A 21,921-nucleotide genomic window follows, 5' to 3' on the forward strand; every position below is an offset into this window, starting at 1 on the left:
GTTCTTGTCAGAGAGGCATATCTGAGGGACAGTAAGCTTAGCTTCTCTTCCACCCTTTCTACAAAAGCAGCTAAGAGGTCAGAAGGCTGCTATCAAGGCAGGTGAAGTGAGCTTGGTACATGTATTTTTGCTGCTCAACTCTGCTGAATTTTTTTTCTTCTCAACAAACCAGATGTGCTTTATAATTAACCCAAGGCCATTAGGTTGTTTCTGACACATTGTTTAGCATTTCTGTGGTTAAAGCTGTTCCTCTTCCCTTCCCCCTGAATGTTGGCTGGTCAGTCAAGAAGGCAGGAGTGTATTTATGCTTTTGGAGCAATTGCATGCCTTTGTTCTGAATGTGTAAGACATTCACTTTAATGTTTTTGTTAGGCATCATGACACTGTGTCCTTTTGATCAAATGAAGACTGCCTCCAATATAGGAGGATATAATGCAGCTATAAAAAACAGTCCACCTGCCATGTCCCAGTATGTTACTGTTGGAGCCAATCCTTTCACTGGGTTCTTTTTTGCCCTGGAGGTATGTACTACAAAGCTGACTTGCTGAAACTTTGAATAATTAATCCTTCTTTTTTCTGTATGAGTGTTTCTGAAGTATTCTTATGTTCATTTTATGCTGACATTTCCCCCTCTTGATCTTCTGAAACTGGAATGGTTTGGAGTGGATGTGATAGTAATGTCTAGCATGGCTTCCTGCAAATGAGAAATTTTATTTTCTATCTTACAGTGAATGTGACAGTCAAGTAATTTTTTAAAATTTGTTAATTTATTGCCTATTACGTAACTTACCTGTTTTTGAAAAATTAGGTTGGTATTGTGTGAACAATGCATCTTAAGGATTTTTGGAGTCTCTGGCCTTTGATTGTGTGCAAACATGACCTGAGTACCTTGTAGTGATTTCTTGTAGGAGAAAATTGCAATTTATGCTTAACATGTAGCATATTTACATCATTTTCTGTTGTATGGGAGGAAAAGGATGTCATCATAGCTGTGTCTTGTACCTTCAGACCCTACATGTGTGCTGCCCTTATCAGGATTGAAAGTTAATTGAAAATGCTAGAATTGGAATTTTTACTTTTGTACTTGCTCTTCCAAAATGTTTGTGAAAAAACTGCTTACATGGTTATTTGTAAGGATGCCAAAGCCGTACACCAGCTAACTCTGTGATAGATCATACACAGGGTTTTTTTAACTTCTGTTGCAGACAAACATACTGAGCTACCAGTGACTTGCAGGAGGATTTTGAAATTGTAAAGAGATGTCAGAATGGCTTTTCTGGGGGCAATGAATTAAAATTTTGCAGTCTTAAAGCTATGCTTTCTGAGCTGAAAGTCCATAGGAGGCCTGAAAACTATTCTGCAGTTGAGTTCAGTGTAAGAACTATTTCTTGGCTTTCTAAAGGCTTTGTTCCTTCATTTCAGGGTGGTTCACAGCTGACTGTTTCTTGACTTTCTAAGCACTGTATTCCTTTCTTTCAGGGTAGCTCACAGCCACTGTTGTCTCACGTTGCCTTAGCCGTTGCAAGCAAACTGACTTCAGCATTATTTAATGCTGCCAGGTAATAAAAAAATATATTTTTTTTTAGTTGTGGCTTCATAATATTTTGAGCATTTTTAGGACCATTAGTGTAATTCTTCTTACATGTTTTTCTGTTGCAAGTGGCTGGCTTGGTTGGAAGAGTAAGCATGAAGAAGAACCTGTCCAAAAGCAAAAACCAAAAGTGGAACCTGCAACTCCATTGGCAGTGAGGTAAGTTTGTCAGTTGCTTTAGATCTCTTGTGTTCTTAATTATTTGGATTATTTTGAATTGATGAACATGTGACTTTAAGCAGTAGTGATAGCTTGCAGGTCATTTGTTTTAAGCTTTGTTTCTTTTCAGTTTATCATTCTGAATAATGAAATAATTAATGAAATAATCTGAAACAAATAATTATTCATCTTTCCCTTCCAGTGTGTGGGTTCACTGTTACTGTACAGTCGTTGCCTGACAGTGCATGACAAGGCAATCACTTATCCTACTTTCTGAACTTTGCTTTTGCAGTAGGACTTGGGCAGAGCTATGATACATCTTGGTAGATAGCACAAGAACCTTTTTCAATTTGCTCTTAATTTTACCCATACCTTCTGTTACCTTAAAAAAAGAAATCTTAATCCTTATAAGAAAATCTAACTATTTCTGAAGAAAAGTATGTGTTTAGTGGTTTTGCTTGATTATTATTATTTCTTTAGGTTTGGACTTCCCGACTCCCGTCGCCATGGTGAAAGGATATGTCTTTCTCCATGTAACACTTTAGCAGCAGTAACAGATGAATTTGGAAGGGTAATTTTGCTGGATGTTACAAGAGGACTTGCAGTTCGCATGTGGAAAGGTATGGTAGTGATATTAGGATAACAAATAATATTCTTCAAAACACTGGGGCTTATGTTGAGACTTATGATTTCAAATATTTTACTACATTGGTTCATTTCAAACCAAAGTCAGGTGTAACATAAAGTCCATAAGGGTATTGCTGCAAATCCCTGGAATACATGGCCTACAGTTAAAATTTGGTCTGTTTGTTTTGAATGCCATAGATTTTTCTGATTTGTTTTTCTTCACAGACTGTTTCCCAACAGAAAGCTTTTGACCTCACAATTTTTTTGGAAGAGCTTTAGCTTTATTCTCCAAGGTTCTTTCTCTTGATAAGCTCTAGTACCCTCTTTAATTCTGCTGAGAAGATAAACAATTTGAAAAGTCAGTAAGAAGATACACAGCTTGTTAGATTCTCATTTCATTATGATGGCTGCCCAACAAGGAACTCCTCAATTTCTTGTGTTGGTGTAATGTCCAAAGTATTGACCTGATGTGTCTTGGGGTTTTTTTGTATCTTCTTCAGAGGAATTTGTTCCTCCCCAAAGCTTTGTCAAGGGCTGTGTTTGGCCACTCTCTGGGGGGCCCTGTTCCAAGTCAATGGACCAGAGTTCTTTCCAGGAGTCAGGAGTTGCACAATTTGAAACAAATCTTAAGATTACAGCTTGATGCACTAATCATGTATTCATTTCTGCACACTAATGAGCTTCTGTCTTCTCTTACAAAGGATACCGTGATGCAGAAGTTGGTTGGATACAGACTGTAGAGGACCTTCAGGAGAGGGAAACTGAGAAGATGGATTCTTCTCCTTTTGGAAATGCACAGGGTCCAAGCAGGGTAGCTCAGTTCCTTGTGATCTATGCTCCAAGAAGAGGTATTCTGGAAGTGTGGAGTACACAGCAAGGGCCTCGGGTTGGAGCCTTCAATGTGGGGAAATACTGTAGGTAAGAAACAGGTAGCAGGTAGGCGTGGTGGCTGTGCTGCTGCAATACAGTGATATGTGGCTATGCCAGGGGTAAAAGTGCTAGTGGTGCTGGCAAGCACTTCTTGTGCTGCCCAGTGTTTCTACTGAATGCAGCTGCTTGTTCTAGAGATGGGAACTTAGTCATATTTCATCACCCTACAGTCTTTTCTGATAAAGGTGTTTAGCAGTTATTAAACCTTAGCTTTATAATACTTTTTGCCATTTTATTTAATGTGTGGGAAGGGGAGGTTGCTAGTTTTGTTATTCTGTATAAAGGCTTGTTTTTTTGTTGGTTTCAGGTTGTTGTATCCTGGCTATAAAATAATGGGTCTAAACAATGTGACCAGTCAGGGATGGCAGCCCCAGACTTACCAGATCTGCCTTGTTGATCCAGTCTCTGGGAGTGTAAAAACTGTCCATGTACCTTTCCATTTAGCACTGAGGTAAGGACATTCTGTGTTGTGTATTACTAATTTCATTATTGTTTTTGGAAACAGCTGGAGAGGGTAATCCTGGTGTTCCTTTTCAAGCTGAATAGTACTCTGTAATAGTGTCATTGGTTCGTATGGATTAACTTGATTTTCATTATTGTGATGTTACCTTAAAGTAGCATAAATAATTTTAAAAATACAGTTTAATTGAATCATTGCTTTTAGTTCTCTTCACTCATACAATTAAAAATTCTTTTCCTTCAGTGATAAAAAGAGTGAACGAGCAAAGGATATGCATCTAGTGAAGAAGTTAAATGCTTTACTCAAAGCTAAAACCTCAGATCCAGGTAGGTTCTCCTGTATAGTTTCTAAAGATTGTGTGTTATCAAAGGGTTCTTGGATTATCTGTCCTGTAAGTGTGCAATCACAAGTATGATCGTGGTGCATTCTGACAGCTCTATGTGCTATTAGTTATGATCTTTAAGTAGCTCGGGGTTTCTGTTAGTTTGTTTCATTTTCCCCAAGCTTTTTTTTAGCAGCTTCTATAACAGTATCTTCATCTTTGTCATGAACCCATATGCCCCTTAACTGTTTTGCAGGTTGACTTGCTCTTCAAAAGGCATTTGAGAAATATGAATTGAAATTGTGATTGTCTTTGTTTGCAGATCTAATTGAAGCTGAAGCAAAGGAATTAATACTTGATATCAAATACCCTGCTACAAAAAAACAGGTGAAGATTTAGAGTATACTTTAATATTAGAAAAAAAGTACTGCATTACCAGAGTGCTAAATCTTTCAATATATGGGGTTTTTTTTTCCCTATATTTACTTGAAGCAAATAATTGAGCTGTGTAGGGTTGCTGTATGTTTTTTTCTGGGTAGTTTTTTTACAACATATTGACTAGAATTAACTTTGACTTGTGACTTCTCCAAGGCATCATCCATGAATAATAAAAAGAGAGAAGACTTTTCTGTAGGAACAAATTATGCCACAAGTATATGTGAAGGTGAAAGACAGATGAAAAATTGTGGTCAAAGTTGTGCTATTGTTGGCTTAACTTCCATATTTGTACAATAAGATTAAGTGAATGTTTAATTCTCTTGAATATCTGCTTAACAGGCTTTGGAAAGTATACTGACAAGTGAACGTGTGCCACTTTCATCTCTCACAAACATCACTCAGACATTAATGGATAATTTAAAAAAACAGGGTAGGTGGATTTTGCAAATATGGAGAGGCATTTGCGCTTGGTCTGCAGTGCTGTAAGACTATTGTAGAAATGTTCTATTCCACAGGAAGACTGCACTTAGTCAGCTTAGTTTTGATACCAGATATCACAAGATGTTGCTTTACCGTGTCTTTATTTAATGCAGACTGCAAATAGCTTGCTAGTAAGTATGCTTGGCTGTGCTTGCTGTGTGCTTAGTAACTTGTAATGATATATTTTTAACAAACCCAACGAAACAAACCCAACAACAACTGCTCTGGGTACTTGTGTCCTGTAAAAGCTTCCTTTAGAAAGAAGGTTCATAGGCTTTTGCCTGTAAATATTTTAATTTATTCTCTCTTCGAGGAAGGAAGTAAGGATGTGGTGTGGTCTGTGAATTTTAATGTACTTGAAGCACAAAATCCTTACCAGTGAGGGTCTGAGGTGTGACCAGATGTCTAGTTGATTTGGTTTTGTTTGTTGTTTTTGGTTTGGTTTTTTTTTTGTTTTTTTTTTTTTTTTGTAGATTTTGCTGAAGTTTAGCAAATACTTCATGTTTTACTGGAGATTTCAGAGCCTGTGTCAGGGAATGTCATTGCCAATTCAAAATCTTGTTGCTGAAAGTCTACGAGATTGTTTCTTTGAAATTACACGTTCATATCTTTCTAAACTGGGCAAACTTTGTGCTTGACCCATTTTAGAGACCCAACTGGGTATTGAGAATTAGAGTGGAGAAGTATGTGCCTGCCACTTCCTTTGCATGTGCTAGAATTTCTCAGCAACAGAAGTCTGCTTTGTTGTTGTTGTTGTTATCACTGGATTCACACTGCCTTGTTAAAAGATGAGGCTTTAGCAATAGCAGTCAAGAAGTCCCTACCACTGTTGTTTGCAAGTGCTGAATAAACCATTTGTCCATTGGAAAGGCTGTGTCACTTCTCCTGCCTCAGTTGAGAATGTGACAACATATTCTTGTAGTTTCAAATGCTTGAGAAGAAATCCCTCCTTCATTTCTATCAGTGGTAGGTTTTTCTTATCGTTTTCTTGAAGTATATAGGGGAGATCAAGAACTTCACACATGCAGTTCTCTACCTAATTTTCGTTTGGCATTCTAAATCAGTAGTATTATCCACCTCTGTTGGAACTCCTAAAATGTCCAAAGGAAAACAGAAACATGCTTTTTAACACTGAGGAGAGGTTGATGGAGACTATGGTTTCTTGGTGTGTTTTTCATCATTAATCTCTTGTTGTCAAACATAACATTATTTCCCCACAGTCAGAATATACAACAAACTTGACTGATGTTCCAGCCTTCTAATTTCACAAGAGTAGGGTCATATTCCTCCATTCTGTCTAGTAGGTAAAAGATAATATGCAGAAGATCCTGGGCTCTGTGAATGCTGTGGTTGTGAATTCAAGGTCAAGTGGCTCTGTGCCAAGCTCCCTGTGTTTTTCTTTTTTTTGGTAGGATTTTAATAGCAATGTATCAAAAGAATTTAAGGGGTTGTAGGTGAAAATCATGTTTAGAAGCAGTTTCAGGTGAAAATTATGTATTCAGAGGAATCTTTTGTATAGAAAGGTCCTTTTAGGATCTTTCAAAAAAGCTTTCTTTAATGACAAATAAGTTGGAATAAAAGGGTTTTTCTGGACATGTTTGTGGTAGTTTCCTATATTCTGTTTGCTTTAATTGTTACTGGAATTTGAATGTCAATAGATACATGAAATTTCTGAGACTTAAGATTGCAAAAATACAGAAGTCAGTGTCTTGCTGAGATGAAATTTAATTCATATCGATAGTTATCAAGCCTTCTTCAGATGCAAAGAATATGCTTGAAGTGTTGTCGCAATGAATAAAATATTATAGTTTGTTATTCTTGATGAAAGAAAATAGGAACTGTATCTCAATTTTTGGCAATTTCTGGTTTGATCTTAAACCAGGAAAAGACAATAGATTTGTCTTTGTTCAGTTCCACATTGTCAACCTCCAGTTTAAAAACAAGCCTGATAACTTTTTTTAATACCTCTTGTAAAAATAATTCCTATTTTATGCTGCTCTGAATTGAATGTAATCAAAAAATTACAGTGAGTTTCAGAAATCCTCCAGTTCTGTGCATGTGTTTCAGTATTCCAGGCTACATATTCAAGTTCAAATGCAGTTTTATTTCTCCTCAGAGCTGGAGTGTGTGGATGAAGGACTGCTGCAGTTCTGTGCAAACAAGTTAAAGCTGTTACATCTTTATGAACTGGTTAGCAAACTAAATTCCCAAAGCATACAGAAAGAGACTCCACCTTCAGATAATGTGAGTAAATCCAAAATTCAACTGTCTTTTAAAATCCAGTGATTATTTAAGCATAAAAACTCATTTTCAAAGCCTCGGATAAAGTAAGTATGTAAGCAAGTTACCCATTTTTGTGGCCTGGAACTTTTAATGAAGTAATTGTTTATAATATCTTCCCTCCAGCCTCATAATTTATCTACCTAACATTGTTTAGGAGTCACATGAAGTTGAGATAGAAATGAAAATAAAACCACAATCTCCTGTTTTCAGTCCTTTATCCAAAGTACATAGTGTGTTCTTAACTTTGATTTTGAAGGGTATTTTGGAACCTGTAGAAGTTAAAACTTTTGATGCTTGTATAGCAGCATAATTTGGCTTGCTTTTGCTATAATTTGTAAAGCTGCTTATATATTTACAAAACCATACTGGTATTTTATAAGTTTGTGTACTTGGTGGATGATTGTTATGCTATGAGCAGGCTCTAAAATGGGAAATGTATCTGTTCTGGTCCTTAAAAAGGAAGCTAGACAAGCTCTTCATTTGAGCTATGTGAATAGCTTATTTGGAGAATATTCAACCATTTTGGCCCTTCTCAAAGACATTTTTAGTGTTCAAAATTAAATATTTTGACTCTCTTGACTTTTTTTAGTTTTTGCTATGGTTTGGAAACCCATCTGCATGTGTAAGTCTTGAGGGTTTTTTTATTTTTACTTTTAAGGACTTAGCTAAACTGCTTCATCTTGAAGAAAAAGATTTTCATAGGCTTGAAACTTTACTGGAGAACTACAAGAAAGAAAATACTCCAACTACCGCTCAGTTGACTGATGAGAAGGACGATGTGTTGTCTGTGAAAATGTTCTTGGAATATCTGGAATATGAAAAGGATGTGATTACTGTAAAAAATATGGAAGATGGAGAATATGTGGCTTTAGGTAAGAGCTATTGAACTCCTTATCACATTGCTCAGACTGATTTTAATCTAAGATGGTATAAATATTTTAGCCTTAATTTGAGGACCGTAGCAACCTGTCTTGCCTTGAAGTAGTGTAACTGCTCCTTCTGGACTCTCTCCTTTAGGTGGAGGGCAAGTCTTTATACCTCAATAAATATTAATACAAATTAACTACATCTGTGGGTACAATTACCCTGAAGCCATGTAACCACTGTTCATTCATTTATTAACACTACCAAGTTGAGCAGTGGTGACTGGATACTTCACAGAGCAGCTGTACCCTGCTGTTTCTTTCATGGTTACAGCATACTAAGAGCTGAGTTAATGGCAGGGCTGACTTTTAGCCTCAGAGATGGGGGGAGCTGACCAGAGGCAGCACAAGGCCATTAGGTGAGGCAACAAGGACCCCTAATTTGTGGAGTTGAGATTTTCAACCAGGTCCCTCTAAGATGTCCATTGAGTTCATTTAGTCCATGACTGTGGGCTCCATCTGTTATAGTAGTCCTCTAGGGCAGGAGAGGTGGTGTGTGCTGTTGCATTGCTGCATGCTGAAACCAGTTCTGGTTCTGTCACTGCTGTGCTTATCATGTTGTATCATCACTGCACTTTGCCAGATTAATCAAAATTAAGTTGTCATTAATCTGGCTAATTTTTATTGCAATACCATTGATATGACATATAGCATCCATAGTAGTGATGCCATACAATGTTATATAGCAATTAACATCATACAATTCAAACCATTGGCTGTTCCCACCCAGAATCAAATCCCCTTGAGGTACACTTCAGGCGTTCCACAAATGGGTTTGCTTTTGCCTGAGGCAGGAATAACACAGACTCTGTTCCCCAGCATATTTTTATCTTTCTCTTGTACATAAGAGTTTTGATTGGGCAGGGTTAGTTTGATTGGCAGATCCCATAGTACTGACTAGCCGAATGACCTTAGCTAGACGTGTATCCCAGTGTTTGAATATCCCAGCACCCACTGCATTCCACGTGGCCTTTAGAAGTTCATTGTATCTGTCAATCTTTCCACAGGCTGGCTTCACTGTTTTGTGCAGTCTGAATCAGTCCATTTGCCTACATGTAATGTATTCCCTCAAGGGATTCCTTCCCTTCACACCTGGGAGGAGTTGCCTCTAGAGGCTGAGGACTTGTGCTCCTTTTCCAATTCTGTTGTCAATGCCCCCTTCCCTAGAAAGGGATCCTAGCCCTTTGGCTTCCTTACTCTCTTTTCAGGCTACTGGCCCTGTTATCCCAACATAAGAACAGCATACTCACCTGGATTATGGCTGAAATCTTCACGCGTATCTCGCAGCTCCCTCAGGGATAGGGATTTTTTGGTTACTGTCTCATTTACAAGTTCTTCCTCTTCTTCCTTCCTGAGTAGTGACCACCTCATTCTACTGCTCTCATGCTGGCCTTGCTTTGGAATAGCCTGCCTCATCCGCTTCCTTCTCCTGTTCCTTCTGCTGAGTGAGCTGACTTCCAGTGTTTCTTCTTGTAGAGTTGGCAGTGGTTCAGTGTCAGGCTGGTTTTCTAGCTCAGCCATTGTGCCTGTTGCTGGGTTCGGAGTAGCCACAGTGACTGTCACTTTCCCATCAGATCCAGAGGTCTTCTCTCCCCTTTGACTACACCGAGCAGTGTTGAGCAGAATGATGGTAATTCGGCTGGAGAAGGGCGAGGTGTAGGAAGGCATTTGGCCCCGGATGGAGCAAAGGTGTAATCGCGAATCGTTCCCACTGGATGGCACCCGAGGGCCGGAGCTGGTGGCGGGGCTGAGGCCAAACGCAGATCGGTGTCACCGCACGGATCTTACCGTGCCATGAGCCAGCATTGCACAGTACCTGATAACCCGAACCAAACCCCCAGGGGTGGTAGAGCACAACACAGAATGTTTACAGCAATTTACATGTCACTTAACACAGCTCTGGCAACAAATCCATCAGCATTATGACCACTGACTATTAAAGTAATGTAATGAATGATTATGACAAATTTGTTTCAACATGCTCTGGTCAGATCTGTCATTATCTCAACCCTCTGTGCCCCTTGTTGGGCTTTAGAAAAGACTGTTGTGGTTTAGCCTGGCAAGCAGGTGAACATCAGGTGATTCTGAATGTAACTTGTTCCTTTGTATTGCTCTCAGTGGGACCTGACCAATAGATTGCCTTTTGTATAAGTGTAAGGAGAGGGATTGTGGTTTTAGATACTGTTCATAATGTCTACTAATTCTTGCTTCAGGCAGCTTTTTCTTCTGGAAGTGTTTGTGTGGGGAGAGTTCCACAGAGGAAATGTGTCATGCTCTGGAATCAGCAGGTTTTAGCCCACAAACCTTGTTGGTAAGATGTTTACTACATACTTCAAAAATTTGATTTAGTATTTTGAAACAAAACTTTGAAAGGAAAATTTCTGCATGTTGACCCTTGGATTACTGCTGTATTCAGGCTGTGTTCAAATTACCCACGTATTCAGTTCTTCAGTTGCTCATATTTGCATTTCCCAGTTAAAAGATATCAAAGAAAAAAAGGAAATATTCTAGTAGGAAATGTGGGTATTCTAGTGGGAATGTCTGGAATATGCATTAAGGACTACAAGTGTTGTAAAATTTTCAACTGTAATATTAATAACTACTAATGTTTGCCAAGTTGAACCTTCAAAAGGGAGTGTTTTGTAGAATGTCTTCCTAATTAAACCTACTGATTGCATTATTTAATTTCAAAATCTGTCTTAGAGTGCATTGTGCCATATATTTTTAACTTGCTATGTTAATATAATGGTTCATGGACATAGCATTTTTACTCTTTGACACAAAACTTGTTTGAGAAACTGTTTGCATTAGGTGTGTTGCAATATTAGCCTTCCATTTTACTGCTTCAATTCCATATTCTCTTTTTTTACAGTCACTCCTTCTCAATTTATGGCTTTCCAAGGAAAAGGATATTCTAGACAAACCAGATTCTGTCAGTTGCCTTCACTCTATGCTGTCACTTCTGAGCAAAATGAAAGGTGAGACATGCATTTGGAATACTTAAAGGCAGCTGCAGTTATTATTATTAGAAATTTTCTACACTGACTAGGCTGTATTATCACTTTGGGTTTTCAAAACCCCTCTCACAAATTATGCAGCATAACTAGATGCTGCATGTTCATGGACTAACTAATCATGCCATGTTTTCACTCTCACTCTACACTAAGTTGACACAACTCCTGTTTGGCACCAGATCGTGGCTGTCCAGCTCACTTCCCTCACATATTTTGAATGTATAGTCTCATCTCTTTAATTTGTGCTGACTGGCTCTCAGACATCCTTGAGACACTGTTACTTTAGCAGCATTTGTATACTGAACATCTCTGTAACTTGAGTACTCTATAAAGTCAGTTTGCCATAATTTGGATTAGGTTGTACATATGTTGTACATATGAATAGATACTGATTCTCCTACCACACGTGCAGCTGATGTGGATAAGTCTGTGCCAGGTTTCCTTATTGTCTCCTTCACCACAGAGCAGCATTATCAGCTTGAAACTGAAAGTATGAATAAGCTACTGCTGCTGTCTGAATAAATTAATGCTGCTGAACACAAGGTAGCCTGAGGGGAAACAGCTTGAGTGCATTGAATATGTGTGGCATCTTGGAATCACAAATGAATCTGTCTGCATGGGGAAGTGCAATATCCCTTAGATCTTGTAAGCGTGCAGCAGGGTTGCTCTCCAGTGATTCAGATCTATTATCTATTTGCTACAAATGAGTTTTGGGAATGAGTAATTCACGTTCTATTTTAAACTTGAGTTACAATCCAGAACCAGTGTCCTACATATCTAGAAAGTGATCACGTAATCAGAAATTGCTCCTGATGGACAAGCTGTGTTCACGAGTGCTGGTTGTGGGGTTGGTTGCTCCTGCGCGATGACCCAAGCTGCGTTTCCTGCTCTCCCTTTGCCTGCAGTCGCTATAGACGAGTCCTGGGACACGCAGTCGGTGTCCCCCTGGTGGCAGCAGATGCGCACGGCCTGCGTTCAGTCCGAAAACAACGCGGCTGCCCTGCTGTCCGCTCACGTGGGACACTCTGTAACTGCACAGATCATCGACAGCGTGACGGAGAAAAAGGTAACTCAGCTCACACCGCCCCCTCTCTTCTAGTTACTGGAGCAGTTCCGTGAAACTGTCTTGGCAACAGTAACATCCTCAGCATTTGTGCTCATTCCGACCTGGGCACAAGCGTGCCATCCTGCAAGCCTGAAAATTTGCATTTAAACTTGAAGAACATTATGCTGAGATTAATTAAGATTATTTACTAAACATATTTAAATATGGAAACTGTACATTAAGTTTCTCTCTTGATAGCAAATTATGTTGACAAACTTAAAGCCTACACACTTTCCACATAAATTTGAGAAGTCCACTGAGCTTTGGATGGTAAACTTACTTTAATATACTTGTGATTTCTTTTCTTTTAAGTATACTGTTGAATTTTTGTAATACCTTTGTTACTATTCCTTCTTAACAAGATGGATGCTTGATTTTCTTGGCAATAAATCTCTTTACCAAGTTGTGATTAAGGCTGTGAAATTGCATACAGCATTACAATTCAAGATGGAAAACATTATTCCATTTCCAAACAGCACCAGGCAGATGTGTCTGAACAGATTAGATGGGATGTAGGTGATGTTCAGTCTTGTAAATAGAACCAGAGAATGGTTTGGCTTGGAAGGCACTTTAAAGCTCATCTGGTTTCACCCCCTGCTGCCGTGGACAGGGACATCTCCCACTAGACCAGGTTGCTCAAGAGCATCATTACCTTGGCCTTGAACACTTCCAGGGAAGGGGCCATCCACAGCTTCTCTGGACAATCTGCGCCCACCACCCTCACAGTAAAGAATTTCTTCCTAACAGCCAATCTAAACCTCCTTATTTTTCTTTAAAGCCATTTCCCCTTGTCCTATCACTACCTGCCCTTGTAAAAATTCCCTTTCCAGTAGACCCCTTTAGGTACTGAAAGGCTGCAGTAAGGGCACCCTGGAGCCTTTTCTCTTCCAGGCAGAACAATCCCAACTCTCTTAGCCTGTCTTCATAGGAGAGGTGCTCCAGCCCTCTAATCGTGTCTACCTTATAAATTTTAACTAGATCACCAGGAAGTGTTTTAGTATTTTTGCACGCTCCCCTTAACTGTTGCAATTTTGTTTATCAAAATTGTCAGTGTTGCAAAATAGAGCTGTTGGTTTGTTGCAACATAGTATCCTTTACACACATGCTCTCTTTGTACCTTTTTCTCCAGTTCTGCTTTTTTTTTCCCCCCTACCAATCTGGAAAGATTCTTGGGCTTCCTGGCAGAGAATTTGCTGATAAAGATGAGCATTATCAAAATAATGCACAGACTGCCATGTGGTGGGATCCAGTATTTCTGGGTACATGATATATTTTTTTTAATATGATAGGAAGTGGAAATGTAGGTGGATTAGTCATATATTTGGAGAAGGTTTACATATAGTGCAGGATTTAAAGTTAAATATTTTTTTAGGTATTCTAACCCATTTTCCAGTTAAATATGAACTTAAAAATGGGACTGTAAGATGATCCTTCAGGTCCTTTTATTTCTTTTAGGCTTTTATTTAAGGATCTGTGTAACTTGTGAGCAATGTGGGATTTTAATTGATCTTTGCATAATAGTTAATGCATACTTTGAAGTAAATTATTCTTTAAAATGCAGTAGCTCTTGGGATATAGCTTTGAATTTTAATGCTATGCAATTTTTATGAACAAATTTGTGCTGCTTTAAAATGAGCAGACCTAAACCAGTTCATACGTTCTGTTAGTTTTCCCAAATAATTGTAGGTTCAGACACGGAATCCTGGGAAGCACTTTCCCTTGATACTGAATATTGGAAACTTCTGCTGAAACAGTTAGAGGATTGCCTGATACTTCAAACACTACTGCACAGCAAAGTGACCAAAAGGACAAAAAGAGTATCATCCCTCCAGACTGAGCCTTTGGGCAGACTGTCTGTTAAGAAATTACTTGAAGCTGGAAAAGGTACATTTTTTTCTTAGAGAGATTGTTGATTTTCTTTCTAATAGACTTCTGAGCCATCCTTACCTATTTAATGATGTATTCTGCACTGGAACTTGTTCTGCTGGATACCAGTCTTAATTTAAAAACCAATGCAAATCACGTAGAACGTTGCTTTAAAGTTGTAAAAAGCTATTATTGTAAAAACTGCATTGTAAGCTCCTGATCAGTTGATTAGGAAGTTTTTTAATTGGTAGAGTTACGCTTATGTAATTAAGGTAGTAATTAAAACTCCTGTATTGTCTGTTATCCTTAGATTCTGAGCCATAAATAATCTGCAATACATTGACTCTACCTGATACTTTTCTTTTCAATATCCTAGGAGGTATTGCTGACACTGTAGCGAAGTGGGTTTTTAAGCAAGGCTTCAGTCCTATTATACTGAATGTGGCCCAGTACAAAAACAATACAGATAGTACTGAAGAATCTGTAGAAATGCATAATAATATCTTTCTTCAGGAGCCAGAAACAGCTACAGGCTTGGAAAGAATCCTAGGTAAGAAAATAACATGAACTTTTTAAATTATAAAAGTCTGCAGAGACTGCTGCTGTGAAGTAGCAGAAATTTTAGTGGGAAGAGGTCTGTCTTCTAACTTTAGATTCTGTTTTTCTAGAGCTGCTGCAGGTAGCATATCAACAATTTCCATGTAGTCTTGAAGTGGATGTACTCCATGCACATTGCTCTTGGGAATGTGTAGTGCAGTGGAATAAGGACCCAGAGGTAAGAAAATGTCATTGCAGGGAATAATGGTTAAGACCAACTCGATAGAAGCAGTCTCACAAGTTTCTGGTAGTTCAGAAAAACATTAATAAGACTGGCTTTGAAAGCAGTTAGTAGGTACAATTTTCCTGTGTAAGTGGCTAGTGGAAATTGAATTGAGAAAACAAGAGTATGTCCCGAGGCTGAACAGCACCTCACGAGGCCAGGACTGTATGTTTCAAAGCTGCCAGATTCTCCAAACTAGGAGTGTGGAAACCAGGTTTGGTTTGAAAAAGGTTTCTGGCTGTATGTACTGCACATACAGAGCAGTTAAGGTACTGCAAAATAGAGGGGAGTTTTTCTCTGTTCTAAGTATGCTTAAACAAATCACAGAATACTAAATTTTTTAGACTAGAAGCCGTTCAATTTAAGGAGGAAAGAGGGATTTCTTGAATGTTCTCAGATTCCCTGGCCACTGCTGGGAGTTGTCATAAGAAAGAAAAAAAAAATTCCTCCTCTTCCTCAGCTGTTCTGTAGTTTCTCTAGTGGAAAAGGTTGTCCTAAGTTCAGATGATGTTAAAAGCTAAATCAGTGCTCCTTAGACGTGTGCCACATAACTTGATGTAGAATAAAAGGTTCCTCTGAGATTGTTAAAAACTTACTCCATCATAACAAAATTGAGTAAAAATTAATCTTTCTATCAGAAATGGATTTTGTATTTGAAAACTGACTGTAGTCAGTGGAGATGTCTTTCAGCAAACATTATGTTAGCAGTACTTATACTAAAAAACCCCCTGAAATTACAGTTTGTTTCATGATGACTGAAACAAACTTTGCCATGTACATGTGTTTGTCAGATACTGGTAGAGAAGATTGCAACAGCAGAGTAACTTACAAGTCTTATAAATGTCAAAGAAGGAGCTTTAAGACAATCTACCTGGGCCTTTTAAGAATTAATAATTTACATTTAAACCAAGTTTTGAATAATGTATTAACTTGTACTTTTTTTTTTTTTTTTCCATAAGGAAGCATGTTTTCTCAATAGGTCTATAGATCATCTAAAATGCATCATTAATGCTCACATTCAGCATGGTAAGTGCAAAGCTCTTAGTAAAAACTATCTTTGTTGAAATTGTGAAACAGAACGGATGTTTGTTGACTAAAGTAAATGAATGCAGTTCATAATAGCAATGGCCATTTTGTCTCAAAACCACCCCAAAACTTCCTGCTGACATTTACGCTTTTCTCTTCCATGGCTAAACTGGGTTTCCATCACAACTGTGAACATAAGTTAGATAGATAAAGTTGATGTGTTTAACTAAAAGCATTTTAAAATAAAATTGCTCTGAAATGATTTTTTACTTTTATTTAAATAGTGAAACGTCAGTTGCAGTCAATTACTTCTCATGCATCTCTTGATACCCTGTTTCAATGAAGATGATGAGCATTTTTTTTGTAGACTACTTATGTATGGAAATAAGGTGCTCTCTTGCTGTGTACTTAAAATGTTTAATCCAGTCTGCATAATATCATATTTTTAACAAGATCTTAATTGCACTTATGACTCTATTTGATCACCAGTGTAGTCTCCTCCTGAGAAATCTAAATTCCAGATATAAAGCAGTGAGGGTAACTCACAATTCTTTCTTGTTTTGTTCACCATCTTGTAAGATCCCTTTTCTATTCACCTGGAGTTTACAAGTCTGTGATTTTTCTAGGTATTGCTCTGATGATGTGGAATACATTCATAGTAAAAAGGCTTTCTTCTGCTACATATCTTATGGACAAGGTGAGTGCAGTATCTTGAGGCTGCTTTTGTTAATAACTGAAAAGTGAAACTAGTATTTATAAACAATTTTATTGTGGTTTTTTGTTTTAAAAAGTATTTGGAATATCTTTGATTTAACTATGCAAATCACCACTGTTTATCTGGTTTATTGTAGGTTAATGGGCGGGTTCGGTCGGGACGGAGACGGAGATCTCTATAGGCAGGTCTTGGGACACAGTCGGTTTATTGTAAAGGGCGGGGGTATTGGGGCACTGCTCAGAGCTGCTAGACTCAGCTCTGAGCAGGCCCAAGAGAGTAAGCAGGTGAGAGAGAGAGAGAGGGTGTAAGAGCAAGAGTGGAAGTAAGAGTAGAAGTGGAAGAGAGGAATAGAGAAGAGAGAATCAGAATCAGAATGTCTGAAGTCCTGGTTACAATACAATAAATCATCTTCTGTACTGAATATTCTAATTGTCACTAACCAATCTAATACAAGATACAAATCCTATAGCATTTACATACAGCCTATAAGAGTTCTTATATTACCATAGAGTGTTACATCTTAACTTCTAAAAACTACTCTTTGGACCCCTTCTGCTGAGCTAGTAGGGTCTGCTCTGACCCTTGGACCTGCCTGCAAGCAGAGGGTATTGTTTCATCAAGAGGGGATTACTTCAGTGGCCATACCATTGTTTCCTAGTTGTTCAGTAACTAAGACCTGGTATTTCAAAAGTGGCTTTCATTTCGATGTTGCCTGTAGTTTTCATATTCCCAAAATCTTTTGTCAGGCAATCATATTTCCAAGGTTTTCCTGTTCCATCTTCCCCAACATTTATTATGTAGCTAACTTTTGGAATTGATGAAGGAATGCATATTTTAACATATCAGATCTGTTGGATGATTAACTGGAGGCAGCTGATCAACACTGAGTGATGTGTTCTGAAGACTTAAGTGCAGTTTTAGCTTGTAATTGCTAAATAAGAAATATTCATGAAATAGTTTAAAACTGTCTATGTGTGCATATATAAAAATTTGTCAGAAAACAATAAATATCTTAAAGGGTTTTCCCTGTGCCTGTTTCCTGGTAAGTTACTACCAAGAATCTACCACGAGTCCAGGTTTCATATACAAGAACTCTTATTGTGCAAAATACAGAAGATTTTGTGGATGTTGTTGAGCACTTTTAACTATTGCTACTTTTGTGAATCAGCTTTTATTATTCTAGTATGTAGCTTGTTTGCTTTGAATTTGAGCAATCTCTTGTCCCTGCTAAGCTTCAGGTTTTTCATGCTTATAACTATGCAGTGGGTCTGTTTACTGGAAGGCAATTTAGAAAGAGTGCTCCTAGTAAGTGGATAATGATTTTTAAAAAAGAATAAAACTCCCAACAAAAAACTGCAGGAATTCGCTGTCTTGTCTTCTCTTTCCTTCTCCTTTGCTCCTCTCATTTTCTGCCTTTGCTTTTTGTTTAGCTCTCTAAGAACTGGAGAATATCCTCTTCCTGGTTCCTTTCAGCAAACAGGCTCAGTTGTGTACATTGTAGTAGGTGTTGCTTCTGCAAAAACCCTTTTCCAGTTTTCCTGCATGCCTTTATGCAAATCCTTCACCATAACTCTTCTACCTAGGTTAACACCAGCAGGAGAAGAGAGAGAGGTTTTTATTAACTAACTAGTTCCTTTCTAATATGATGCTTGGTGTTACAGCTTTAGTTCTGCATTGTAGAAATCACCGGGAATTTCTTAGCAGTCTCTGAGATTTGAATGAGGCCCTTGGGGCCTTAGTTCTAATCCCAGGCTTTAAGAAGGATGAACTAAGTATGGGCATCAGTGTTGTTCATTCCTTTACAATCTGTATCAAGTCTTCTGTTGAAAGCAAGATATGCAATGTGCTGCATCATGTAGCTGCAATGAGCTATTTTCTCATTTTGTATTGAGAAAATAGTAATAAAAGGTTAAAATGTGAGAAACAGATATTATAATGACAATTATTTAGTTGTGATACATTTTATGGTTTTTTTGTAAAAACAGGTTGGAAAAGCTCCAAAGGACAGATTATGCAGACGGGCAAGTAATACTACTTTTGTCTGAGTGGGAACAAATAATTAGAAATGTCTTAAATTTAATACTGGTTTGTGATTCATCTTTGAAAGTTTCAAAAAAATTCAAAATGTAGCCCTAGAGGCAATGTTACAATTGATTTATACTTCTTAAAATTTGTATCTGAAAGAGCATATTAGAACAGTAGTACAACTTCAAATGTTACTGAGGGCAGGCTTGAGACTATAAGATGACAAATTACTATTATTTTTCATGCATAATATCATTAGTTAAAACTTACTTGGAAGACAACTGATATGATCAGAAAATTAAATTTACTAGGTGGTGTTGCTTGATTCAGTCTTTGTTGGAGATACAATATTGTAAATGGCTACATTTAACTTTATTCCAAATTTTCCTGTTATTTTAATTCTTTGTTGTACTTCAGTAGGTATTTGTTTACATTTAAATATAACAGGTTAAGAAACTGAGCTGAACTATGTATTTTATGTCAACAACTGTCTTCTCAAACATACAGAGCTAATTCAAGCCTGTTTCAATTCCAGCTAAAACAATTTAAATTTTACTGTTTGTTACCAGGATGTAGGGATGAGTGACACAGCAATGACAGCTTTTCTTGGCTGCTGTTCAGAACTTCTGCAAACTTTGCTAGAGGTAAATTTTTATTTTTCCCATTGAAAGCAAGGAACTAATGGGTTAAAATCTATTTTTGAAGACTGTGGTTATACTAATTCCTGTACTGTTAAGTTCAGACAAATATTAATGATATTCTAAACTACATGAAAATTTCTTCTTAATTTCACTGCAGAGCACTTGTGCTCGAAGGCTTTGCAGAGCAGGCCAGTGTAGGAGGTGTTTAGTGTGTGTGTCTGTCGTGTGTTGCTGTGGCAGGCAGATGTGAGCAGTGATGAAATGCAGGCCCCTGTGCTGGACACTGAGGACGCCTGGGTGTCGGTGGAGGGCCCGGTGTCCATTGTGGAGCTGGCCCTGGAGCAGAAGCGCATCCACTACCCGCTGGTGGAGCACCAGTTCGTGCTGTGCACTGTCCTCTATGCCATCATGAGGCTCTCCTTGAAGGGTGTGAAGCCACTGTCACTGTTTGACAGCAAGGTATGGCTTTGAAAGCAGATAATGAAATATTACCATATTTAATACTCCTTTCCTTTTGGTATCTGGGATATTTGCTGGCTTTCGCACTTGGAGCAGCTCCTGTGTGATTTTATGAAAGCCTTTAGTCCACTGTGGTGCATTAATGAAGTTGTCACCAGAATTCAGGCAGAGACACAAACTTGGTGAGTTTCCTTATGAGTAAAAGATTTATAGTGACCTCAGTTGCATGAAGACCAGCTCTTTAATTATTAAGTGGCCTGAAAGTACTGCATGGTCAGAACACTGGATGACAGGTTTTTCTGGTTGCTTTGAGAAGTGCCAGACCAGTGGCAACATAAATATTTAAAGGTCAGAAATGTTAGTGTCACTGTTGTATCCATTATTGCTGATGTTTATTCCAGAATTCTGAGCATCTCAAAGAGGATAAACAATTTGTCATTTAACCCATATAAACCACTTTAAAAAGCTGCTGCATTTAAAGTGCATTACATTACAACCAGAGCTTGATCCTGATACCAAAAATTGAGCTTTCCTCCTCCTGTCATAAGCACACTGCAATTCTAATAGAATTTAAACACGAAGTACTGGTGTAGACTGATTTAATTCCTGCTGTGGAGAATATGATTTAGTGCTGTAATACTGTTCAGATTTTTTCTAAATGATTTACTGAAATTTTATAAATGCAGACTATTACTTTCCTTTTGCCATAGGCTCTTGTCTGCAAGTTACCATGAAGCATTTGAGTCTGATTTTAGCATTTTACCACAGGTCAAGTTCCATTGGTTTTATATATTTTTTTAATCTGTTAGCAGAAAGCATTATATTACCTTTTGTCATTTAAGAGTGCATATTATGTCTCGAGTAAAATCAGATCCTATTTCTGTGCTTCCATTCTTTTACATACAACTATTACTCTTAGCCATTCTCTTTTTGCCTTCACTTCCACAAGGTTTCCATTTGCTCTGTGAGCAAAATAGAAGATGCAGTACAAAATAAATTTAAGAAATAAGTGGGCTGCTTAGTATTGGATCAAAGCAGATTTGTTGTATTGCCCTGTTTCCCTGAGGCCTGTCTTTGGTTCTCAATTTTAGGGCAAAAATGCGTTTTTCAAAGACCTTACATCAATTCAGCTGCTGCCTAGTGGGGATATGGATCCAAACATGTTATCCATACGACAGCAGGTAGGCAGAAGTTTTGTACTCAAAGTTCTTAAACTTCTGAAGTTACAAATAATCCTGAAGTAACCTGCAACTTTTGCTTCCAAGTTCTTGCTCAAAGTCGTGAGTGCGGCGGTTCAAACACTGTGTTCATCACAGAAAGACAAAGAGGTCTCAGAAGAGGAGTATTTTCCTTTTGAAAAGGGGAAGAATTGGCCAACTTTGGCTGCGGACCTGGCTCAATATCTTCAGATCTCTGAGGATCTGGTCAGAAGGCATTATGTCTGTGAACTGTACAGTTATGGGATGGATCATCTTGGTGAAGAGGTAAGAATAGGTTTTAACATTTTTTAGTACATACAATACTGTCATATATTCTGCTAAAATTACTTTTTTACTTACTTAACATGGCTGGAAGGGTTAGACAAGATTTGTCAAGATCAAAAAATCCCCAGGCTGAAAAGTCAGAGACTATAAAAATACTTTTTCGGATAATTACGTTTATTCTTCCATTTTCCCAATAAGAATCTGTGTATTGCAACTAGTGGAAACATGACAGAAATTCACTACTGGCATAACTAGCATGGCCTTTTTTATTTTATTATATTTGATAAATTCAGGAATTGGCTTTTTTTGCCTGTAATGTCTTTTAGGAAAGAAAAAACATTTAGGACAAAGAAACCCCTTCCCTTCCTTGAGGGGGGAATATGTTGCTGGGCTGTAAGACAGATCTTGTGCTCCTGCTAAGCTGCTCTGAAGCTCTTACTAATGTGCTTTGTTACAGTAACACACAACACAAGAAACAGTCTCAAAAACTATTTGTCCTTTTAGTATCAAGAACCGACTTTTGTTACAGCTGTTCAGGCCTCCAGCTTAGTGA

The 21,921-nt window shown here is 38.0% G+C and overlaps 1 protein-coding gene across 7 annotated transcripts in view; it reads left to right on the top strand.

Moving 5' to 3' along the window:
* RAB3GAP2 (RAB3 GTPase activating non-catalytic protein subunit 2) overlaps positions 1–21,921 on the top strand; it is a 44,472-nt gene that overhangs the window by 20,145 nt on the left and 2,406 nt on the right. For 5 of the 7 annotated variants that reach the window (XM_042051809.1, XM_042051811.1, XM_042051810.1 and 2 more), the window contains 24 exons: positions 373–521; positions 1,480–1,559; positions 1,661–1,750; positions 2,231–2,370; positions 3,079–3,295; positions 3,615–3,758; positions 4,011–4,093; positions 4,412–4,476; positions 4,867–4,957; positions 7,124–7,251; positions 7,949–8,162; positions 10,427–10,524; positions 11,086–11,191; positions 12,133–12,293; positions 14,000–14,216; positions 14,575–14,748; positions 14,867–14,973; positions 15,978–16,044; positions 16,671–16,741; positions 18,745–18,780; positions 19,354–19,428; positions 19,657–19,884; positions 20,976–21,065; positions 21,150–21,368. In XM_042051809.1, coding sequence (XP_041907743.1) covers positions 373–521; positions 1,480–1,559; positions 1,661–1,750; positions 2,231–2,370; positions 3,079–3,295; positions 3,615–3,758; positions 4,011–4,093; positions 4,412–4,476; positions 4,867–4,957; positions 7,124–7,251; positions 7,949–8,162; positions 10,427–10,524; positions 11,086–11,191; positions 12,133–12,293; positions 14,000–14,216; positions 14,575–14,748; positions 14,867–14,973; positions 15,978–16,044; positions 16,671–16,741; positions 18,745–18,780; positions 19,354–19,428; positions 19,657–19,884; positions 20,976–21,065; positions 21,150–21,368 — 3,050 coding nt within the window. The remainder of the gene's footprint in view (positions 1–372; positions 522–1,479; positions 1,560–1,660; positions 1,751–2,230; positions 2,371–3,078; positions 3,296–3,614; positions 3,759–4,010; positions 4,094–4,411; positions 4,477–4,866; positions 4,958–7,123; positions 7,252–7,948; positions 8,163–10,426; positions 10,525–11,085; positions 11,192–12,132; positions 12,294–13,999; positions 14,217–14,574; positions 14,749–14,866; positions 14,974–15,977; positions 16,045–16,670; positions 16,742–18,744; positions 18,781–19,353; positions 19,429–19,656; positions 19,885–20,975; positions 21,066–21,149; positions 21,369–21,921) is intronic. The other 2 variants (XM_042051812.1, XM_042051814.1) reach the window with 1 other exon arrangement.

Source organism: Corvus kubaryi, unplaced genomic scaffold (assembly GCF_017639235.1).
Source record: "Corvus kubaryi isolate FWS band 111438036 unplaced genomic scaffold, C.kubaryi_AGA036_p1.0 76, whole genome shotgun sequence".
NCBI classification, from domain to species: Eukaryota; Metazoa; Chordata; class Aves; order Passeriformes; family Corvidae; genus Corvus; species Corvus kubaryi.